General features: G+C 41.1%; 1 protein-coding gene across 1 annotated transcript in view; it reads right to left on the bottom strand.

Moving 5' to 3' along the window:
* Positions 1-19,916, bottom strand: part of LOC143268226 (uncharacterized) — a 63,364-nt gene that overhangs the window by 35,659 nt on the left and 7,789 nt on the right. The window contains exons 4-8 of the mRNA XM_076549372.1: positions 19,312-19,413; positions 13,188-13,255; positions 12,476-12,497; positions 4,419-4,489; positions 3,662-3,686 (exon numbers count right to left, since the gene is read on the bottom strand). Of these exons, the coding sequence (XP_076405487.1) occupies positions 3,662-3,686; positions 4,419-4,489; positions 12,476-12,497; positions 13,188-13,255; positions 19,312-19,413 (288 nt within the window). The remainder of the gene's footprint in view (positions 1-3,661; positions 3,687-4,418; positions 4,490-12,475; positions 12,498-13,187; positions 13,256-19,311; positions 19,414-19,916) is intronic.

Genomic DNA, 19,916 nt, shown 5'->3' with positions numbered 1-19,916 from the left:
ACTTGGAGGGGAGTTTTAATCATTTCATTTCATTAATGGAAATCTGTGTATTTAACGTATATTGCTTCTTTTTTCATATATTCAGAGGAGACAATATTCATGTATCCATTTATATCATAAGTATATCAATTTTAGTAGGTTCATGTGATATTCATAAAATCAGCTAAACCAACAACAGGGAGAATTTTAGATTTAATAAACATTGTGTAGGTAATTGCTTTCTAATGATTGATGGTCTTATGAGTGAAGTAAACACTCGAATTGAGCAAGTGAAATGTTACATAAATCAGTTCCAATGCAATAGAGACCCAAGAAAACATTCTCTGCAATGAGCAATGACATGGAAACTCAAGCAAATGATGCAAGTGATTAAGTATCTCAATGGTGGCATGATATTTGGCAAAATAACTTTACTACAACTTTAACCACAAATTGTTATGATTTTATTGTAATTGTGCACATGCCATTCAGATTTCTTGTTCATGGGTATGCATGAATGTGCATGTGTGAGTGTAGTTTTGATCATAGGTGTGGATTAGATGCATTTGCTTGGTTGCAGGTAAGTGTTCGTGTGCATGGATGTGAGAGGAGGGTATGCACTATCCTGCATTAGTCCACACACTCAGTTACCACCTGCCCTCCATTCTGATCCCCTAGTGTCAGAACCCTCACTGGTGGTATTGGCAGGGGTCATCCTCCATAGTCCTTCCTGCCTAGCTTTATGAAGGACCCTCAACCTAATGCCAAAACAGGTATGGACACAGGCAAGTGCCCCATACCCAGGCTCTCTGGAGTATTCTAAACCTATTCTAAACCTGTTCTATCATATAGTGCTACTAACCCATGAAGGCCCTCTATGCCCAGACCCAGGCAGATTTATCAACTCTCTTATGAGTCTGAATCACTTCTCTCCTTCCATTCCACCCACCAGCAGGCCCAGACCCAGAAAGGCAGCACATGTGTAAGCCCTTTTCCTAACTGTGACCCATGATACTCACTCTTCACCCTGTGTGACTATGTCACACCAAACAGATTATGGAGGCCAATACTAGGACCATCTTTTGAAATCTCACCCAGGACCCTTAACTCATCCCACCACTTAGTCTCAGACACAAGTGGTAGCCAGATCCATGCATAGAAGTCGTACATTTTTGGCAAGGCCTAGGTGAAGGCCATATGTGTTGTCTTTAAAAAAAGCACTAAAGGTGGATACTTCTCAGAGGCGTCTGCCTTTCCATGCAAAATGAGGGTGTCTGTACATGAGACTGCCTGCAGCACAGCTACAGACGGGTATAAAGTAGAGACAGTGTCAAGGAAGTTAGCAGACATTGCACTAATTGGTGTCAGTGCATTAGGTGTTCGAGAGTTCCAAATTGACCATCAAAAGTCAGTGGTTTGGCTTTGTCACTTTCCATAAATTTTAGAAAAATTTCCTTCAGTTTTTTTTATAATTTAGTTATTCTTTTACATTAATCTGATTAGGAAATCTTTCCTAGCTGATTTTAGACTCAACTCTTCCCTCTCTTTTCTCATATTCAAGTGCATTAGGTGTTCAACAGCAGGCTTTCACTTCTACCCACCAGTATCATAAGAGACTCAGATGGGCATTCTTTTGAGCAATGTTTCAATGTTCCCAGGTAGAAAGAATATCCCACACCTTGATGTATTACCAGATGCAGTGTCTATAACACTAAGTATTCCAGAGGTAGGTACCAGAGAAGGGAGGAGGAAGATAATGGGGGTAGAGACTGCTCCTAGATCTAGGAGGGACACCTTGTTCAGAAGCAATAGCTGCTGAGTTTAAGGAGAGGAGACACATTGTATTAAGGCTACTGAGATTGTCTATGAAAAGGAGCCAAGGCCAAAGTAGTTCAATGAGACAATGCAGAAGATCAGACAGACTTGTAAAGATCAAAGTCCATCAACCTACCAAAGACGGGAGAGCCTGGAGGAAACACACTTGTCAGATATGAACTCATTTCTGCCCAAAGACCACCATGTCAGATACTCGAGTACAAAGTCATAAATATACAAAACATAGAGGACAGACACAGCCTGTAGCAAGATGTGTGTCAAGAAGGTGGATCCCCAATTGCTCATGTCCTTCAACCCTTGGAACATGGGTATTAGCTTATGGGAACTTCCTAAGACACCATCTGTATCTTGGAATCAGAATCAAGAATGCATGAAAAAGAGCCAAGGCAGGGGTCAGAGATCAGATCCCTGCTCACTCATAAGGTCAGAGGCTCAAGGATGAAGGAAAAGTCTCTGACCTCCTTTACACCTCAGTTATCCTGCATGGAGTCTAAAATGAGGCACACGGGCTGGGAATGAGCTACACATTAACACTAGGCCTTTCTTTGCCAGTATATTGCAGACGTGGTAGTTCTGTCAGAGTAAACATCCATTTTACCCAGCACTCTACACTGTTGGTGCCACATGAAGCAGGAGTTAAAAGTGAACCGAGGACTATGCATGAACTGCTACAAGTCCTGAAGGAAGAAATGGAAGGGCTCTGTTCTTCCTTTATCATTGGGCTTACTCTGCAAGACTATCACCTACAAGACTATCTTGTTCCTTAGAGTAAAAGAGAGAATACTGTTCCTCACCAGCCACATTGGCTCTATCACAGGTAAGTACACAAAGTGAACACAACACTTCATGGGCACTGTCATGGTGAATCTCAACAGTCAATTGGATGATACCCAGTACTTGGCAGCAAGTGTGAGATTAGAGCAGTTTAGTTTAGGTGAGGTGGAAAGACTACTGAACTCTGCATGACATCATGGCTTAGGAAGGGATCAAGGATATATAAAAAGGTAAGCTGAGCATGAGCATTAAATCTTCTGGTCGCTGACATGTTATAACGGGACTCTGCCACAGACTCCTGCCTGTATATATAATTACCCTGTGTTACAGCCTATAAGCTGAGACTATATTGAAAAATCTACCATTTCCCTTTTAGGTTATCTTCACTGGAATTTTTAACAACAACTGAACAAATTATTCAGACAGGCAGAAGTAAAATGCAGAGCTAGTAACTGAATCCCAAACCTTGAAAGTTTGGTAGTATCACGGACTTAAAGAATAAATGTTCTGGGGAAATGTGTACAAAGGAGAGGAGGATAAGCAAAGCACATTTAATAGCACACTCTGCTCACTTTCCATCATGTCCCTGTAATTGGAATAGAACAAGAACCTTCTATTTTCCTTGTCCTTAATGAAATCTTGACCACATTCCTAACTCAAAGACAATGCATAACATGACCACTAGTGGACCCTTGCTCATTGATTCAAACCAGGTACACTGATCCAAATTCACTGAGTTGAATTTCACCCTCAGTCATGAGACATTGGAACAAGGTGCCTTGAGGAACATCAGCTCTACTCCATCTGCATCACCCACATGTGGGAGAAAGAATTAGAGGGTGGTGCACCCATTCCAGACTAACTACAGGCATTGTAGCTGATTCCAGGGCATATGGAAAAATGCCTCTAGAATTTTGTTTTTAACTTAGAGGCCCACTTTTTAAAATGTACAGTCCAAATTCTTCCCAATAGGTGGCATAGATCACAGTGCCTGGTTAGACATTAGGATACCCAGTATTTATACAATTCATTTCTAAAAGGTGTCTTAAGAAAGAGATTCCATAATACATACCTCGTCTTCGGTTTCTGCAATTTACCTGAAATGTAAAGAAAAGAAAACAGTCTGTGGCTTAGGTCATGATGAGTTCTGTTTACATGGGTCCTTGAAACACATATGAACATGATATAATGCCAATCAAAGTGGGAAAGAGTCTTCAAATAAAAGACTCTGCTTTAGTATATATGATGGTGTCACAAAAGAACTGGGGTTCCTCACTTGTACCTCTTCCCACTTTTGCTGGTTCCCACACCAGATCAAGAGGCACTATCTGTTTGGTCTCTGCTGCATGTTCCCTAAGCCACACTGCAACATGCTGGAGCATCTTTATGATCCTGCTATGAAATTAACCCTGCCACAATGTAGCTTCAATTATTTACACTAATGCTCATGTATTAAAAGTCTAACCACCTACAACCCCACACTAGACATAAGAAGCTTGCTCAATATGACTGTTGTGGAACATACTGCATGGAAATTGAGGGGATCTGAAGTGCCTGACAACTTCTAAACCAAAACTTTAAGTTTTATCTAAAGAGAACCTTTTTTCTCCAGAAGAAAAGGCCTGCTCACAAGACTGATAATTAACACTGGATGCTTTGATGCTCTATTCAGTTTGGAACAGGCTGGTACAATTCTTCTTCTCCCCTTCCTAAGCTAACTCTCTAATACCCATGATGCCTGCTCAGTTTTGTTGTTCAGTGGGATATCCTCTGAAACGTAAGATCACTAAAGTAACCTTTCTATTTTAGAGAGAAAAAGGCTCTCTTACCTCCGACGAATTTTCTTCTGTCATTGTGCGGCCATCTCGTCTAAGTGTGTTTTCATCATTTTCCGGTATTACTAGGGGGACAGAAAGTCATGAGCTTGCAGACTGTCAGCTCTTGGTCCTGCTTCCTACCTATGTAGCATCTTTGCTTGATGTGGGTAAAAGTGCATGGACTTAGGACATGTGACTAGACCTACTGAACAGGATGGTTGGGCAGCTGCTGAACCGTCTTCCCTTGAAGGAAATTAAAGCAGAGAAAGACCAGGAGAGATATGAGTAAGAGATTTGTTGCATTTCTAGACAGTGGACACCCAAAGCAACATAAAATAATCTGTCTTTGATTGTGTATTGTTAAATTAACATTTTCACATGTATTCTGTTTAGGGCCACTTGTGAAGTCTCATTTTGGGTGTGGAGGTCAGTGGATAGCTTGTGGGATCTGTTCCTCCCCTTTTGCCAGGTGTGTTCTGAGTTTCAAATCCAGGTCATTGGGCTTAGAGAAGGCATCGATTTCCTTGGAAAGAAGAATTTTATCCTTCCCTGTGGCCAAACTTGTGTTTAAACTTTAGTGTGTGTGTTTACAATTTTTATCATTCCAATTTCAGGTAAGAGTTGACAGATGAGGACGGCAGGAATACAATCTTTTATGTAGTAAAAGTCTCACATGAAACTCTCAACTTGGAAAGAAGAGAATCACTATGAAGGAAGCAGCTGTATAGGATGTCAGCATTTTACTCCAAGATCAAAAAACATAAAGAAATTTGCACGGACTAGGAAGAGAATCACAAGCTAAGAGCAGAACTAGAAATACAAAAGAAACTCCAGGACTTAGAAGATGTGTAACGATAGAATGTTGGCAGATAAATGCCTAGTGATATATGAGAGTGCTTTCATTAGCCACTCTCAAGAAAAAACCCATGAACTACTAGGAGAAGCAAAGACCATTTTGAAAGATGAAATAGGCAACTTTGAATCCAGAGTGACATCCATTCAGCAGGTGTTAGCACATCTGAAAGTTCAGTTGGATGCAAAAATTGTCCATCAACATAACCAGTGAGGCTGGTGAAAAGGAATAACATCAATATGCAAATATTAAAATATTTGTATATCTTATCTGGAGCTGTGGGTTGTAGTTTGGTTACCCTTTTCTTTACTTCTGGTATCCATTTATGAGTGAGTACATACCAGAGAAGCTAGGTAACAAGGAGGACCTAAGAGGGATGCAAGGAATTCCTGGGAGAGGGAAATAGATGAGACTTCCTGAGTGAACTGGGGGTTATGGGGGACAATGGAGGGTAGTTGTATGGGATGTGAGCATAGGGGAATGGGATGGTGGAACTGGAACAGGGGCAGAGTGGGAGAGCAATGAAAGAGATATCTTGATAGAGGGAGACATTATGGTATGGATAGGGAGAAACCTGGTCAGGGAAGTTCCCAGGAATCCACAGGCATGACCCCAGCTAAGATTACTAGCAATAGTGGAAAGGGTGCCTGAGTTGTCCTACCCTGGTGATCAGATTGGTGAAAAGCCCTAACTGTCATCATAGAGCCTTCAGTGAATAACTGATAGAAACCCATGCAGAGAGCTAAGCACCAGGCTGAGTTCCAGAAGTCCAGTCGATGAGAGGGAAGATTGATTCTATGATCAAGGGGCATCAAGACCATGATGGGAAGACTTACAGAAACAACTGAACCAAGCTAGTGGGAACTCATTAACTCTGGACCCACAGCTGTGGAGCCTTACATGGGACTGTACTGGGCCCTCGGTGGGGGTGAGATATTTGTGTAGCTTGGTGTGTTTCACTGCACCCTGACTGTAGGAATAGGATCTATCCCTGGAGCATGAGCTAGCTTTTTGGAGCCCATTGCCTAATGTGGGACATCTTGCACAGCCTTGATGAAAGGGTGTGGGGCTTGGACCTTCCTCAGCTGAATGTTCTGGGTTTTGCTGACTCTCCATGGGAGGCCATACATTTTTGAAGGAGGAGATGAGTGGTAGGCTGTGGGGAAAGGCTAGAGGCAGAGCAGAAGGGATGAAGGAGGTATCTGTGGTCAATATGTGGAATGAATAAAAAATTTCTTAAAAAGATTTGTCTAGCAAACTCAAGCATTGTTGAAATGATAATTTCCATTCTTCAAAGGACATGGAGAGGAGTTTTAAACATTTCATTTCATTAATGGAAATCTATATATTTAATGTATTTTGCTTCTTTATTTCATATTTTCAGAAGGAGACAATATTTATGTATCCATTTCATATCATAAGTACATCAATTTTAGTGGGTTCATGTGATGTTCATAAAATCAGCTAAACCAACAACGAGAACTTTAGATTTTCTCAATATTGTGTAGGTAATTGCTTTCTAATGATTGACGGTCTTATGAGTGAAATAAACACTCAAATTGAGCAAGTGAAATGTTACATAAATCAGTTCCAATGCAATAGAGACCCAAGGAATCAACAATCTCTGCAATGTGCAATGATCTGGGAATACAAGCAAATCATGCAAGTGATTAAGTTTCCCGATGGTGGCATGATATTTGGCAATAATTGACTTTACTACATCTTTAACCAGAAATGGTTATGAATTTATTGCAATTGTGCCACATGCCATTCAGATTTCTTGTTCATGGGTATGCATGAATGTGCATGTGTGAGTGTAGGTTGATCATAGGTGTGGATTAGATTCATTTGCTTGGCTGCAGGTAAGTGTTCATGCACATGGATGCGAGAGGAGGGTATGCACTATCCTGCATTAGTCGACACACTCAGTTACCACTTGCCCTCCATTCTGATCCCCTAGTGTCAGATCCCTCAGTGGTGGTATTGGCAGGGGTCATCCTCCATTGTCCTTCCTGCCTAGCTTTATGAGGGACCCTCAACCTAATGCCAATTCAGGTATGGACACAGGTAAGTGCCCCATACCCAGCTCTCTGGAGTATTCTAAACCTATTCTAAACCTGTTCTATCATAATGTGCTGCCCACCCATGAAGCCTCTCTATGCCCAGACCCAGGCAGATTTATCAACTCTCTTATGAGTCTGAATCACTTCTCTCCTTCCATTCTACCCACCGGCAGGCCCAGACCCAGAAAGGCAGCACATCTGTCAGCCCTTTTGCTGACTGTGACCCATGATACTCACTCTTCACCCTGTGTGACTATGCCACACCAAACAGGTTATGGAGGCCAATACTAGGACCATCTTTTGAAAGCTCACCCAGGACCCTTAACTCATCCCACCACTTAGTCTCAGACATAAAGTGGTAGCCAGATCCATGCACAGAAGTCGTACATTTTTGGCAAGGCCTAGGTGAAGGCCATGTGTTTTGTCTTCAAAAAAGCACTAAAGGTGGACACTTCTCAGAGGCTTCTGCATTTCCATGCAAAGTGAGGGTGTCTGTACATGAGGGTGCCTGCAGCACAGCTACAGACGGGTATAAAGTAGACACAGTGTCAAGGAAGTTAGCAGACATTGCACTAATTGGGGTCAGAGCATTAGGTGTTTGAGAGTTCCAAATTGACCATCAAAAGTCAGTGGTTTGGCTTTGTCACTTTCCATAAATTTTGGGACAAACTTTTTCAGGTTTTTTTAATGTAATTTAGTTGTTCTTTTACACTAATCTGATTAGGAGACCTTTCCTAGCTGATTTTAGACTCAACTCTTCCCTCTCTTTTTTCATATTCAAGTGTATCAGCTGTTCAACAGCAAGGTTTCACCTCTACCCACAAGGCAAGGGCATGAGTCAGATAACCTATTAAGATTCAACCGTCTTTCTGGGCATGCAGTCTCCAGAGAAGGTTTCTGTTTTGTCTTCTTCTCTCCAAGTTGTCTTGTGACTCTGATGAGCTTAGTGAGGGAGAGAAAATTATGGAATAAAAGAGACATGGGACATAAGAGACTCAGTTGGGCATTCTTTTGAGCAATGTTTCAAAGTTCCCAGGTAGAAAGGATATCACACACCTTGATGCATTACCAGGTGCAGTGTCTACAGGACCCATGATCCCAGAGGAATGCACCAGAGAAGGGAGGAAGAAGATAATGGGGGTAGAGACTGCTCCTAGGTCTAGGAGGGACACCTTGCTCAGAAGCAATAACTGTTGAGTTTAAGGAGAGGAGACACAATGTATTAAGGCTACTGAGATTGTCTGTGAGAAGGAGCCAAGCCCAGAGTTGTTCAATGAGACAATGCAGAAGATCAGACAGACTTGTAAAGATCAAAGTCCATCAACCTACCAAAGAGATGAGAGCCTGGAGGAAACACAATCCTCAGATATGAACTCATTGCCGCCCAAAGACCACCATGTCAGATACTCCAGGAGAAAGTCATAAATATACAAAACATAGAGGACAGACACAGCCTGTAGCAAGATGTGTGTCAAGAAGGTGGATCCCCAATTGCTCATGTCCTTCAGCCCTTGGAACATGGATATTAGCTTATGGGAACTTCCTAAGACACCATCTGTATCTTGGAATCAGAATCAAGAATGCATGAAAAAGAGCCAAGGTAGGGGTCAGAGATCAGATCCCTGCTCACTCATAAGGTCAGAGGCTCAAGGATGAAGGACACGTCTCTGACCTTCTTTACACCTCAGTCATCCTGCATGGCAGTCCAGGATGAGGTGCATAGGCTGGAAATGAGCTACCCATTAACACTAGTCCTTTCCTTGCCAGTATATAGGAGACGTGGTAGTTCTGTCAGAGTAAACATCCATTTTACCCAGCACTCTACCCTGTTGGTGCCACGTGAAGCAGGAGTTAACAGTGAACAGAGGACTATGCATGGACTGCTACAAGTCCTGAAGGAAGAAAGGGAAGGGCTCTGTTCTGCCTGCTTCATTGGACCCTAACTGCTAGACTGCTCTTGAATAATCCTTTTGTACACTGTGAATATATGTTGGTGTGATTGGTTTAATAAACAAGCTAAATGGCCAATAGCTGAACAGGTAAAAAGTTAGGTGGGAAAGCCAAATTGAGAATGATGGGATATGGAAGGGTGGTGTCAGAGGAGTTGCCAGCCAGATGCAGAACGAGTCAGACATACCTAATTGGATAGACGTAAAAGCGCTAAGCCTCATGGGAGAATATACATTAATAGGAATGAGTTGTAAGAGCTAGTTAGTAATAAGCCTGAGCTATTGGGTAAACATTTATAATTTATGTTAAAGCTCAATGTGGTTTTTATGAAGCTGCTGCTAGCACCCAGAGAAACTCTGCCTACAATAGACTATCATCTACAGGTTTCTGTGAGTATAAGAGAGAATGTTGTCCTTCACCAGACAGAATGGCTCTATCGTGTTAGTACACAAAGTGAACTCAATACTTCATGGGCACAATCATGGTGAATCTCAACAGTCAAACAGTCAATTGGATGATACCCAATACTGGGCATGGAAGTGTGAGATTATATCTATTAGGTTAGCTGAGGTGGGATGACTAATGAACTCTTCTTGGAATTATTGCTTAAGAAGGTGTGATGGTTATTGCTTGCCAACTTGTTTGCATCTGGAATGAACTAACCCCCCAAAATGGAGGGCATATCTGTGAGGAATTTTTTTCTTAAGTTGAAGTAGGAAGACCCACTTCTAATTTGGATCTTTGGAAGAAATAGGCTGTAATGCCAGTGAAGGAATGCACTTGTTAACAAGACCAGAACAATCAGGCAAAGAGCAAAAGCTTCCTTCTTCCATGTTCTTATATAGGCTTCCAGCAGGAGGTGTGGGCTGGATTAAAGTGTGGCTTCCTGCCTCAAGTTCTCAGTTAAAGGCATGTGTCTTCATGCCTCAATTGCTTGTCTTTTCCCAGCTCAAAAGATCTAGATTAAAGATGTGTCTTCCTACATCAAAGGGGGAAGTGAACAGGAGCTCCCATTCCTAACCAAGAAGCTATCTTCATTGGCAAACTCAAGGGAAAAATCAGTTTTCTCCAATAGAGTCTCATTAGGTATATTAACCACGCTTAAGGGTAGACCCAATGCAAGCATGCAAGCTGTAGATGGCCAACACACAACATACTTAATGGTTTTGTAGACTTTTTGGGTCTCATATTGCTTTTGGGGGAGCATTTTTAAAATCTTACTGGTCTTTTACAAGTATATTATAGTTTCTGATTTGGTGTTTTTATGTTGCTTTTTTGAGTGTGTGTGTGTGTGTGTGTGTGTGTGTGTGTGTGTGTGTGTGTATTTGTTGTGCTTTTACACTGATTATATATTGGTTTTCTTTTTTAATTTGCTTGTTTCTTTTCTACAGTGAGAGATAAAGATAGTGGATGGGTGGTAAGGTGGGGAGAATCTGGGAAGAGATGGAGAAGGGGAAACCAAGATCAGAATATATTGTATAAGTTTTCAAGAAAGAAAAGGAAAACATTAAATTTTAAAAAGCAACCCTTGAAAAAGGAGTAATGTCCTGGGAAATACTGTCTTCAAATGGCAAAGTACACTTTCCCCAGACTCTGCTTACCACTGTGCCATTGAAAGAGGAAAAGGACACCCCCCTCTCATTTTCCTTGTCCTTATTGATATCTTTCCCACTCCCTGATCCTCTAACACAATGTGTAACATGACCACCCCTGGATCCTTGCTCATTGGATCAAACCAGGAACACTGTTATCTAAGGTGAATTTCACCCTCAGTCATGAGACGCTGGAACTTTACCAGGTCACTTTGAGGAACATCAGACCTACTCCATCTGCATCACCCACATGTGAGAGAAAGTATGAGAGAGGGTGGTTCACCCATTCCTGTCTACACCCGGTGAAACCACCCTGATGCATACAAGATGAGCCTCAGTTTCCACCAGTTCATGCTACTGAATAAGGTGACATCAGATGCATTTTAAATTCTGTGGCTGTATATACATTGAAGACGTAGATATATTAGTATTATTCTACATAGGAAAAAGTCTTAAGCTTCTCTATAGATTTATATATGAAAGAAAATAATTTGCAACAGTATACACAATTGGACAGAATTATGGAATTCCCACAGCACCTTCCATTTTTATTGGTGTTGTTTGTGTGCTACTTCAGGAACGGGAGATCCTTCCACATCCTGAGGGGCAACAGCTTGCTCCTGACAAATTTCCCTTAAGAATTCAGGAACTGGGAATGCATTATAACAGGGAGTCATGTCAGCCTCATGACAGAAAAACAGAGGAACCTAACAACTGTGTGTTTGTCCATTTGATCTGACGGCTTGTTTCCGGGTACAGTCAACAGAGTGAGAATGGAGCTTCAGGAGGATCACTGAATCAGTTAAGCAATACATGGACTGTGTAGGTAAAGTCTAAATTCATGGCAACGTGACAATAGAGAATACTGGAAAAAGCCATGTATAGCAAAAGCCTAAGTGAAAAACCCCTGCCCCATCTCCCCATGCAGTGTCTGTCTCCCATTCTCAGAAGCGCTGATCTGACTAGAAGCTTGTGGGCTTTCTAACCTTTCATTCTTTGGAATGTCTGTATGTAGATGAGAAGTAATGCCCTGGGCATTTCCCCTCTGTGGTAGTCACTACAGGGTCCTGATCTCTGCAGTTTTGACCTATTGAAGGCAGATGCTGGGATGCTGGAAGTTAGGGATTACTAAGTGCTTGGGCTACGAAATGTTTCTTGATCAATTCTTGAACAGCCTCATCACTTACCTCTGTGCCATGGTTTATTCTGCCATAGAGTAGCACACAAACAAATAAATGTACCACATGTAATGGGCTTTGAACATATATACTGTAGGTAAAGTTTTCATCCTAATTTGTTAATTCATTAGTTTGTCACAGGAGATTTGACTGGGTAATCAGGATACCTATCTTGGGGAAAAACAGATTTAGACACAGCCTGGTACAGAACATCTCAAACAATCTAACGAGATCAGATCTGAATCCAGTGACAGTAGACAACCCCAGTTTTTTTTTTTTTTTTTTAACTTCAGGTACTACTTTTTTTTAAAAACCAAAATCCAAGTTCTTCCCTATAGGTGGCTTAGATCACAGTGGTGCATTAGACATGAGGATACCCAGTAATTATACTTTTCTAAAATGTGTCTTAACAAGGAGATTTTATAATACATACTGGTATGTTTTCTAGACTCCACCTGAAATTTAAAGGAAAGAAAACAGTTTGAGGCACAGGTCATACTAAATTCTGTTTACATGGGTCTTTAGAACACATGTTGACATAGTATGATGCCAATCAAAATGGGCAAGAGTCCTATGTGTTAGTATATTATGTGACAATGTCCCAGAAGAACTGGGACTCTATAGTTTGTGCCATTCCCACTTTTGCTGGTTCAAAGGCCAAATTAATTTGTTTGGTCTCTGCTGAATGTTCCCTAAGCCAAGCTGCATCTTTATAACCTGACTGTGAGATAATTCCTCCTCCAGCTGGGCCTCAATTATTTACACTAATCCTCATGCAGTAGAAGTCTTACCAATCAACATCTCCATGCTGAAACCCAGAAACTTTGGAACATAAGTAGAACATAAACTGCATCAAGATTTTAGAAACCAGAAGTGGCTGTCAACTTCTGAGTGAAAATTATACACGCATCTAAAGAGGAACCCTTTTCTTCAGGAGAAACTATCCTCTCACACAAACTGTGATAAATGGCACTGCATACTTTTATGTTCAGTTCAGTCAGGAGCAGGCTGGCACAATTCCAGTTCCTTTTCTCCCTGAGCTAACCCATGATGCACCTGGCTTTTGTTAACTGAATTTCATATCCACTACAATGTAAGGGACAAAGTAACTTTTTATATTACTTTGAGAGGAAAGGCAGTCTTACCTCCACCATCATCACGGGTAGCTCTCCCTGTTTTCTAGAAGAAAATGTAGTGGAGTTTTCGTGTATCTCTAAAAAGACAGAAAGTAACTTGTCAACACATGGTATTGTTTTTAATTACTCCAGGGATGTATAGAAGTCTATGTGGCTAGCATATGTGACTTGATCTAATTGTTCCCCCCAATCCACTCCTCCTCTGCTTCTCTGTTCAGAAAGGGGTAGGCCTCCCGTGGGTGTCAACAAATCATGGCACGACAAGTTGCCATGGGACTAAGCACCCCCCTTGCAATAAGGCTGGGCAAGGCGATCCAGTATAAGGAACAGAATCTTAAGAGCCAGCCAAAGTGTTAGGAATGGTTTGCTTTCTGCTTATTCCAGAACTGTGGATTATATTACTGTCACACAAATTAAGGCAAAGAGAAGAACTGAAGAGAAATGAGGAACAGAACTTTTGGCTTCCTAGACAATGGGAATCTAAATCAATGTGGAAGAATCTTTCACTGCATGAAAGTAAATAAGTCTTTCAAAATACACACTGCATTTATTCTGGTTGGAGGAAACCATGCATGTGTGTCTGTGTGCAGGTGGAGTTAGGAGGAGCTCTTCAGGGGTCTGGTTTTCTCCTTTCACCATGTGAGTTGTGGGATTCAACTGCAGTTAGGTCAGCAGGCTGGGCTGAAAAAGTCATTATGCACTGATCCAACCTATCTTTTCTAATAAAAGAAGCTTTATGATTAAGCAACAAAATACTGTCACTTCCTGTTTTAAAGCAGGGAACAATTGATACTTCCTGAGGCACATGTCTCAAATCTATATCAACCTCCACCAATCCATATATGTTGACTCAGAATTTATCACTAGTTATGATCCATGCTAATGTATCCATTTTACTTGGGAAATTTTACTAGGATGAACATATCTGAAAATATTCTTGCCTATGTTGTGTGTACATTATTCCCTAAAGTATAGCATATCGTGTATTATATTTTGTTATACTGTGCTGAGTATTGTCAGTATTCTACAGGGTTCTAAGGAGCATGGAGAACATGTATGTGTTATAGCCCTATAAGACACAGTGTAATATAAGGGCTTGATTAGTTTCAGATATTGGTGCTAAGGAGTCTGGAAAAAATTCTAAGGAAATACTGAGACAACTGTACATAGTAACACAACTCTGCAAGTCATGACGAAAGAAGGAAAGGAAGCATGGAACCACCTTCCAAATTCACATTATCTAAGAATTCATCCAAAGTACAATGTGAAAGAATCAATCAAAAATTCCAGAAATTTAAGTTCAATGTTGAGTTAGTAGAGCAATTGGGAAACAGTCAATTTGGGTATAGCTGACAACAATGATATTATCAACTATCAAGTACCAACATTTATGGAATTACCACACAAAAAAGAGCAAAATTAACATATGTCTCAAATTTAAAGGTAACACTGGACAGAAGTCAGAATAAGAAATATATCCTTTTCAATTGGCACAGTATAGTCACAGTGTACCATCACATAGTGTACCACTCTCAGAAGAGCACTTGCATGTAAGACTGCACCCACACCACCGCCTTCTCCTCCCATCTCGTTAGTTCCCTTTACTTTGTTCACATCATATACACATATGTAATTTTATTTTTACATAAAAACCTAGTCCTTCAAATGAAAGAAATTACCTGGGACTTGCCTTTTTCAATGAACATAAGACATTTAACATGGCAAGTATATTCACTTACATCTATGTTCTGCAAATGACATAATCCCATGCTCCTTAATAGTTTACACAGTGTCTTACTTAGGGTTTCTATTGCTGTGACCAAACACTATGATCATAAACAACTTGTAGAGGAAAGAGTTTATTTCAGCATACAATTCTCTCTTCACACTCAGTTTCTGGGGGAACTCTGGACAGGAACTGAACAGGGTAAGAACAGAGTCAGGAGAGGATGCAAAGGCCATGAAGGAGTGATGCTTACTCACCAAGGCTCGCTCAGCCTACTTTCTTACAGCACTCAGTGACACCACCATAGGGGTGGCACTGCCTACAGTGAGGTGGGCCCTCACATATCAATCATCAATGAAGAAAATGCACCACAGGCTTGCCTATGGGTGAATCTGGTGGCAGCATTTTCTGAATGGAAGTTTCCTCTTCCCAAATGACTCTGGTTTGTGACAAGTTAAAAAAACAAACAAACAAACAAAACAAAAAACAAAGACAGCACACCTGGATTTCAGGGAGAAGGGGATTCTGACCCCCGTTTTAATTTTTGAAACTATAATTCAGTTACAACATTTCTCCCTTCCCTTTTGGGGAAGGGAATTTAAATTAAGCAAAGTATAAGTAACCTGAAAATTCAAGATGCTAGGAATATGACCTTTCATGAAGTAAAAATCACATATAGACTACTCTACTTCCTAAAATCTTTTCTGTTAATATTAAGCTCCTTGTGGTCTGGCAGCTTTATTGGTGAAATTAAGGGTTAAGGCCAACAACTGAAATGCTATGTATATTAGAAGCAAGGAACTATATGAGAAAGCCACAGACGATCACAACTTTTGTGATTAGAATCTCAAGGATTTTACGATATGTTTGAAATACTTGACCTTATTGCAATAGTAATAGAAGTTGGTTATGAGACTGTTGCAGTAACGTAAAATGTATTTCAGGTAATTGTATCGTGTGTGTGTGTGTGTGTGTGTGTGTGTGTGTGTGTGTGTGTGTGTGTGTGTGTGTGTAAGTGCCTGACAATTAAAATATGAGAGCTAAAAGAGGGCATGGCATACCATGATGTATCACCCTTTCTCCTTTCTTTCAGACAGGGTCTCTCACAGATGCCATAGATAGGATGACAGCTAGCAAGCACTAGAAATACTACGGTCCATTCACTCAACAGCATGGGATTACAAATATGAACAGTTCTGTCCAATTTTTTTGTATGTGTGTGAGCAGATTCAAGCTCAGATCTACTGCTTTTTCAGTAAGTATTCTTCTCATTGAGCCATTAATTACCTCAATGATAAATCTTATAAAGCTATTTGAAATGGTATGTTGATCTTGGTTGCAAATCTCTCAAACAGAACTCACCATATGGCCTGTAAGTGTGTAAATAATGATCAAATTTAAGATTTTATCATACTTCATACATATTTTGTGGAAATAAACCAAAACAGATAATGGCCTGTAAATTATGCATGTATGTTTTAATCTTAACTTCATAATATTTCTAGGCCATGTAGTATACATGTAAGCTTTGTACAGCTGGCACAAGTCTTTAAGGAAATTGCAAATACAACAAAAATAAGTAGGGACTTTTTTTCACAAGGTCAATGTCAAGGATACGCACCTTCATTTTACTTCATTTAGGGAAAGCTATAAGGAGAGAGATAACTCAGTGGGGTTTCTGTCCTCCCATGCAAAAGAGGCATTCTGTACAGGACAGGCTGCCTCCAGCCCAGTTACTAGTGGAGAGAGAGTGGAGTGTTGGGTCAAATTTCAGACAAGATACCTTCCTAATTTGTGTCATAGCACTGAGAGTTTCATGAGGGCCAATGTGATGACCACATGCCAGTCACTCCTTCACCTTCTTCCTTACAATCCCTAAGGTTTGGGACAACCTTTTCTGGGTTTATTGTTCTTCTAATATACAGTCTTGCCCTCTTTATGGGACTTCCTCTGGCTGACTGAGTCCAGCCTTTTCTTCTCTCTTCACATATCCATGCCATACAGCTAGGCATCAGGAGCCCTTTAGCTGTGCCTACCAGATCCAGGACTGAACCAGATAAACTACTAAGATTTGATATCTTTGCTCTCAATGGCCTTTCCTGTCCGGTGAGTTTGGTGAGGAAGAGATAATTAGAGATAATACAAAAGGCAAAGAACTATCTGGACTGAGTATGGGAGCATGCCAGAGGGTTAGGCTATATTCTGTGGACAGTGTGTTCTACTATACAGTGTCAGGCACTAAATAATTAGTGGAAAAGAACCTCCAAGACTCTAAGGATAGCCAGGCACAGAACGCAGAATGAACATGGCACCCAGGAAATAGGGAAATTTCTGGAGAAGGATAAAGGGCAAGAAACTGTAACGAGGGATATGAAGTGTGTGCGGCTAGAGGTGGGGTCATGGGGCTCTGTAGGACACGCTACTCACAAGCAGGAGACCCAGAGTATACAGTGAGTAACACAATGCATTAATTCTACAAACACTGCCTGTTATGGTGGAGCCAAACACAGCTAAAGAATGAGAGAATGCAGGAGAAGCCAACACACTTGTGGGGATCAAGGGCCTCGAGCCTAATGAAGAGGCTCCAAGGAAGACACAGGAAACTCATTTCTGAGATTATGAACTCCTTCCCCTAAAGAAGACAAGTCAGGAAAGCCTATAACAAGTGAAAGATACAAATGGTGACAGCACAGAGGACAGACACAGCCCTGTGACCAGATAGGTGCCAAGATAGCCGATACCCAAGTGCCTATAGTCCTTTAGTCCTAGGAACTGAATGTTGAATGTTCTCAATATTGAAGGCTAAACCAAGAATTTCTGAAATGGGGCCAAGTGTGTGCTAGAGTTCAGGATCTAAGATGGATGTCAGACCTCTAATCTCCCTTGTCTCGGCCATCCTGTATGTCAGTCTGAGGTGAGGAACACTGCCTACAAAAGAGTTCAAGTCACCAGGTGGTAGGTGCACACCTATAATCCCAGCTCTCAGGAGGCAGAGGCAGGCAGATCTCCATGAATTCAAGGCCATTCTGGTCTACAAAGAAGTTCCAGGATAGTCATGGCAAATACACAGAGATCTTGAGAAACTAAAAAAAGAAAAAGAAATAAAAGAGCTAAAGTCATACACTGAGCCCTTACTCCCAGGACATTGTAGCCTTGGGGTTTTGACAGAACAAAAAGCCATTCTTGGGTCTCTTTAGCCACTCCACCCTGTGGGGTCCATGAAGTGCTGCTACAAGACCTGGGAGAAAAAGAGAGAGAACCTGTTTCTCGGGCATCATTGGGATCACACTATAAGACATTTACCTATGGGTCCTGGTAAGGAGAGAAAGTTGTTCCCTATAGATAAATTGGCCCTGATACAGGTTATACTCAAAAGTGAAAAACAACACTTCATAGGCTCCATGATGCTGAAACCCAGCTGTCAAACTGATGAGGTCTGTGTCCTCTGGGCATGCCCTTGGGGTTTATCTTGATTAGATTAAGTTAGATGAGAAGAGCTGTTCCCTATGGGTACGAGCATTCCCTTCGATGGGATTCTGGGCAGTATAAAAGTAAGAAAAGTCAGGAGAGTACATTCATTCATTTTTCTTTGCTTCTGGGCTCTGGTTGCAAGGTCAGTCTCCCTCAAGTTTCTGCCTCTACTGCTTCCCAATTATGGACTCCAAACTCAAACTATATGGCAAACTAAACCTTTCTTTGCCCACTGCCTCTGGGAAAGTAATCCTAACAAAATTTCCAAGGAGAGGTATAACAACATTCCAACGCTTGTGCATTGGGAGTGGCAGAGGAAGAACAGTCTATGTGTTCTTGGAAATACAGTCTTTAAATAACAGAACCAGGAGCAAAGCACCCTTAACCCTACCAGTGTTAACTATTATGCATTGGAAAGAGGAAAAGCACACAGGTTTCTGTGTCCTTGCTGATCTTTCCCACTCCCTTGGCCTCCCAAGTACAAGGTCTAAGATGACCATGCCTAGGGCTCTCTCCCAATGGACCTGACTAGAAATGCCTTTATCTAATTCAAATTTCATCCTCATTCTTGAGATTCTGGACATTAAACAGATCACTCTTGAGACTTTCCACATCTGCATCATCCATGTCTGGGACAAAGTGACTGAGAGGGTGGCTCAGTCATTCATGCCTACCCCAGGTGAAGCCATACTCATTCATAGGAAAGTCTCAGGTTTCCTATGGTTTACCACTACTTAATGAAAGGCAAAGGTTACCTTTAACCTTTAAACCTATTTATCCTATTTAAATTCTGTGGTTGTATTTCTACAGATAAGCTAGATAAATTAACAGTATCTACACACTAAAAACTACAGCAAAACGTCTCTATAGATTTATAAATAGTGCATAGTATAAAGGGCATCTATTATACATAACTGAACATAATTCCCTCAGTACCTTCTGTTTTAATGTATGTTTCTTTGGAGGTACCGGAGATGATTTGTGGTCCATCTGTATCAAGTGGGATCACGGTTGTTTTGATGGTCCTTTTCTTTAGTACTGCAGAAACAGGGAATGCAGTCACAACAGGGAAAGTTATGTCAGCTTCACAGCAGACAAACAGAGGAAACTTAGAATAGTTGAGTGTTTGTCACTTGATCTCCTTATTTATTTTCAGGTAAGTCACTGTAATTAGAATGGTGCTTCAGGAAGATCACTGTGTCAGTGTCCAATTAATTATGCATCACATGATGATGTAGATAAAGACTATTATGGTCACATGATGTAGGTAAAGTCTAAATTAGTACAGATGTGACAATAGAGAAGGAAGAGCAATGTGACTATGTTACGTTGGTGTGGTGACTGATACGCAGCGTTCAAATCCCAGTTAGAGCATCATGACACAGTGAAATCTATGCAATCCCGCTGTGATCACATCTTTGCACCAGTGAACTAAAAATTCATAAGGACCCCCAGGAGTCTTATCGGTGTAAAAGATATGTTAAACCCTAAGGAAAAGCACATGGATTGTACAAGTGTTCTATGATGTTTGTGAAATGTAA

This window comes from Peromyscus maniculatus, chromosome 12 (assembly GCF_049852395.1).
Source record: "Peromyscus maniculatus bairdii isolate BWxNUB_F1_BW_parent chromosome 12, HU_Pman_BW_mat_3.1, whole genome shotgun sequence".
Classification (NCBI taxonomy): Eukaryota; Metazoa; Chordata; class Mammalia; order Rodentia; family Cricetidae; genus Peromyscus; species Peromyscus maniculatus.
Note: the sequence above shows the minus strand (reverse complement) of the source record. Positions and strands in the feature narration are given on the sequence as shown.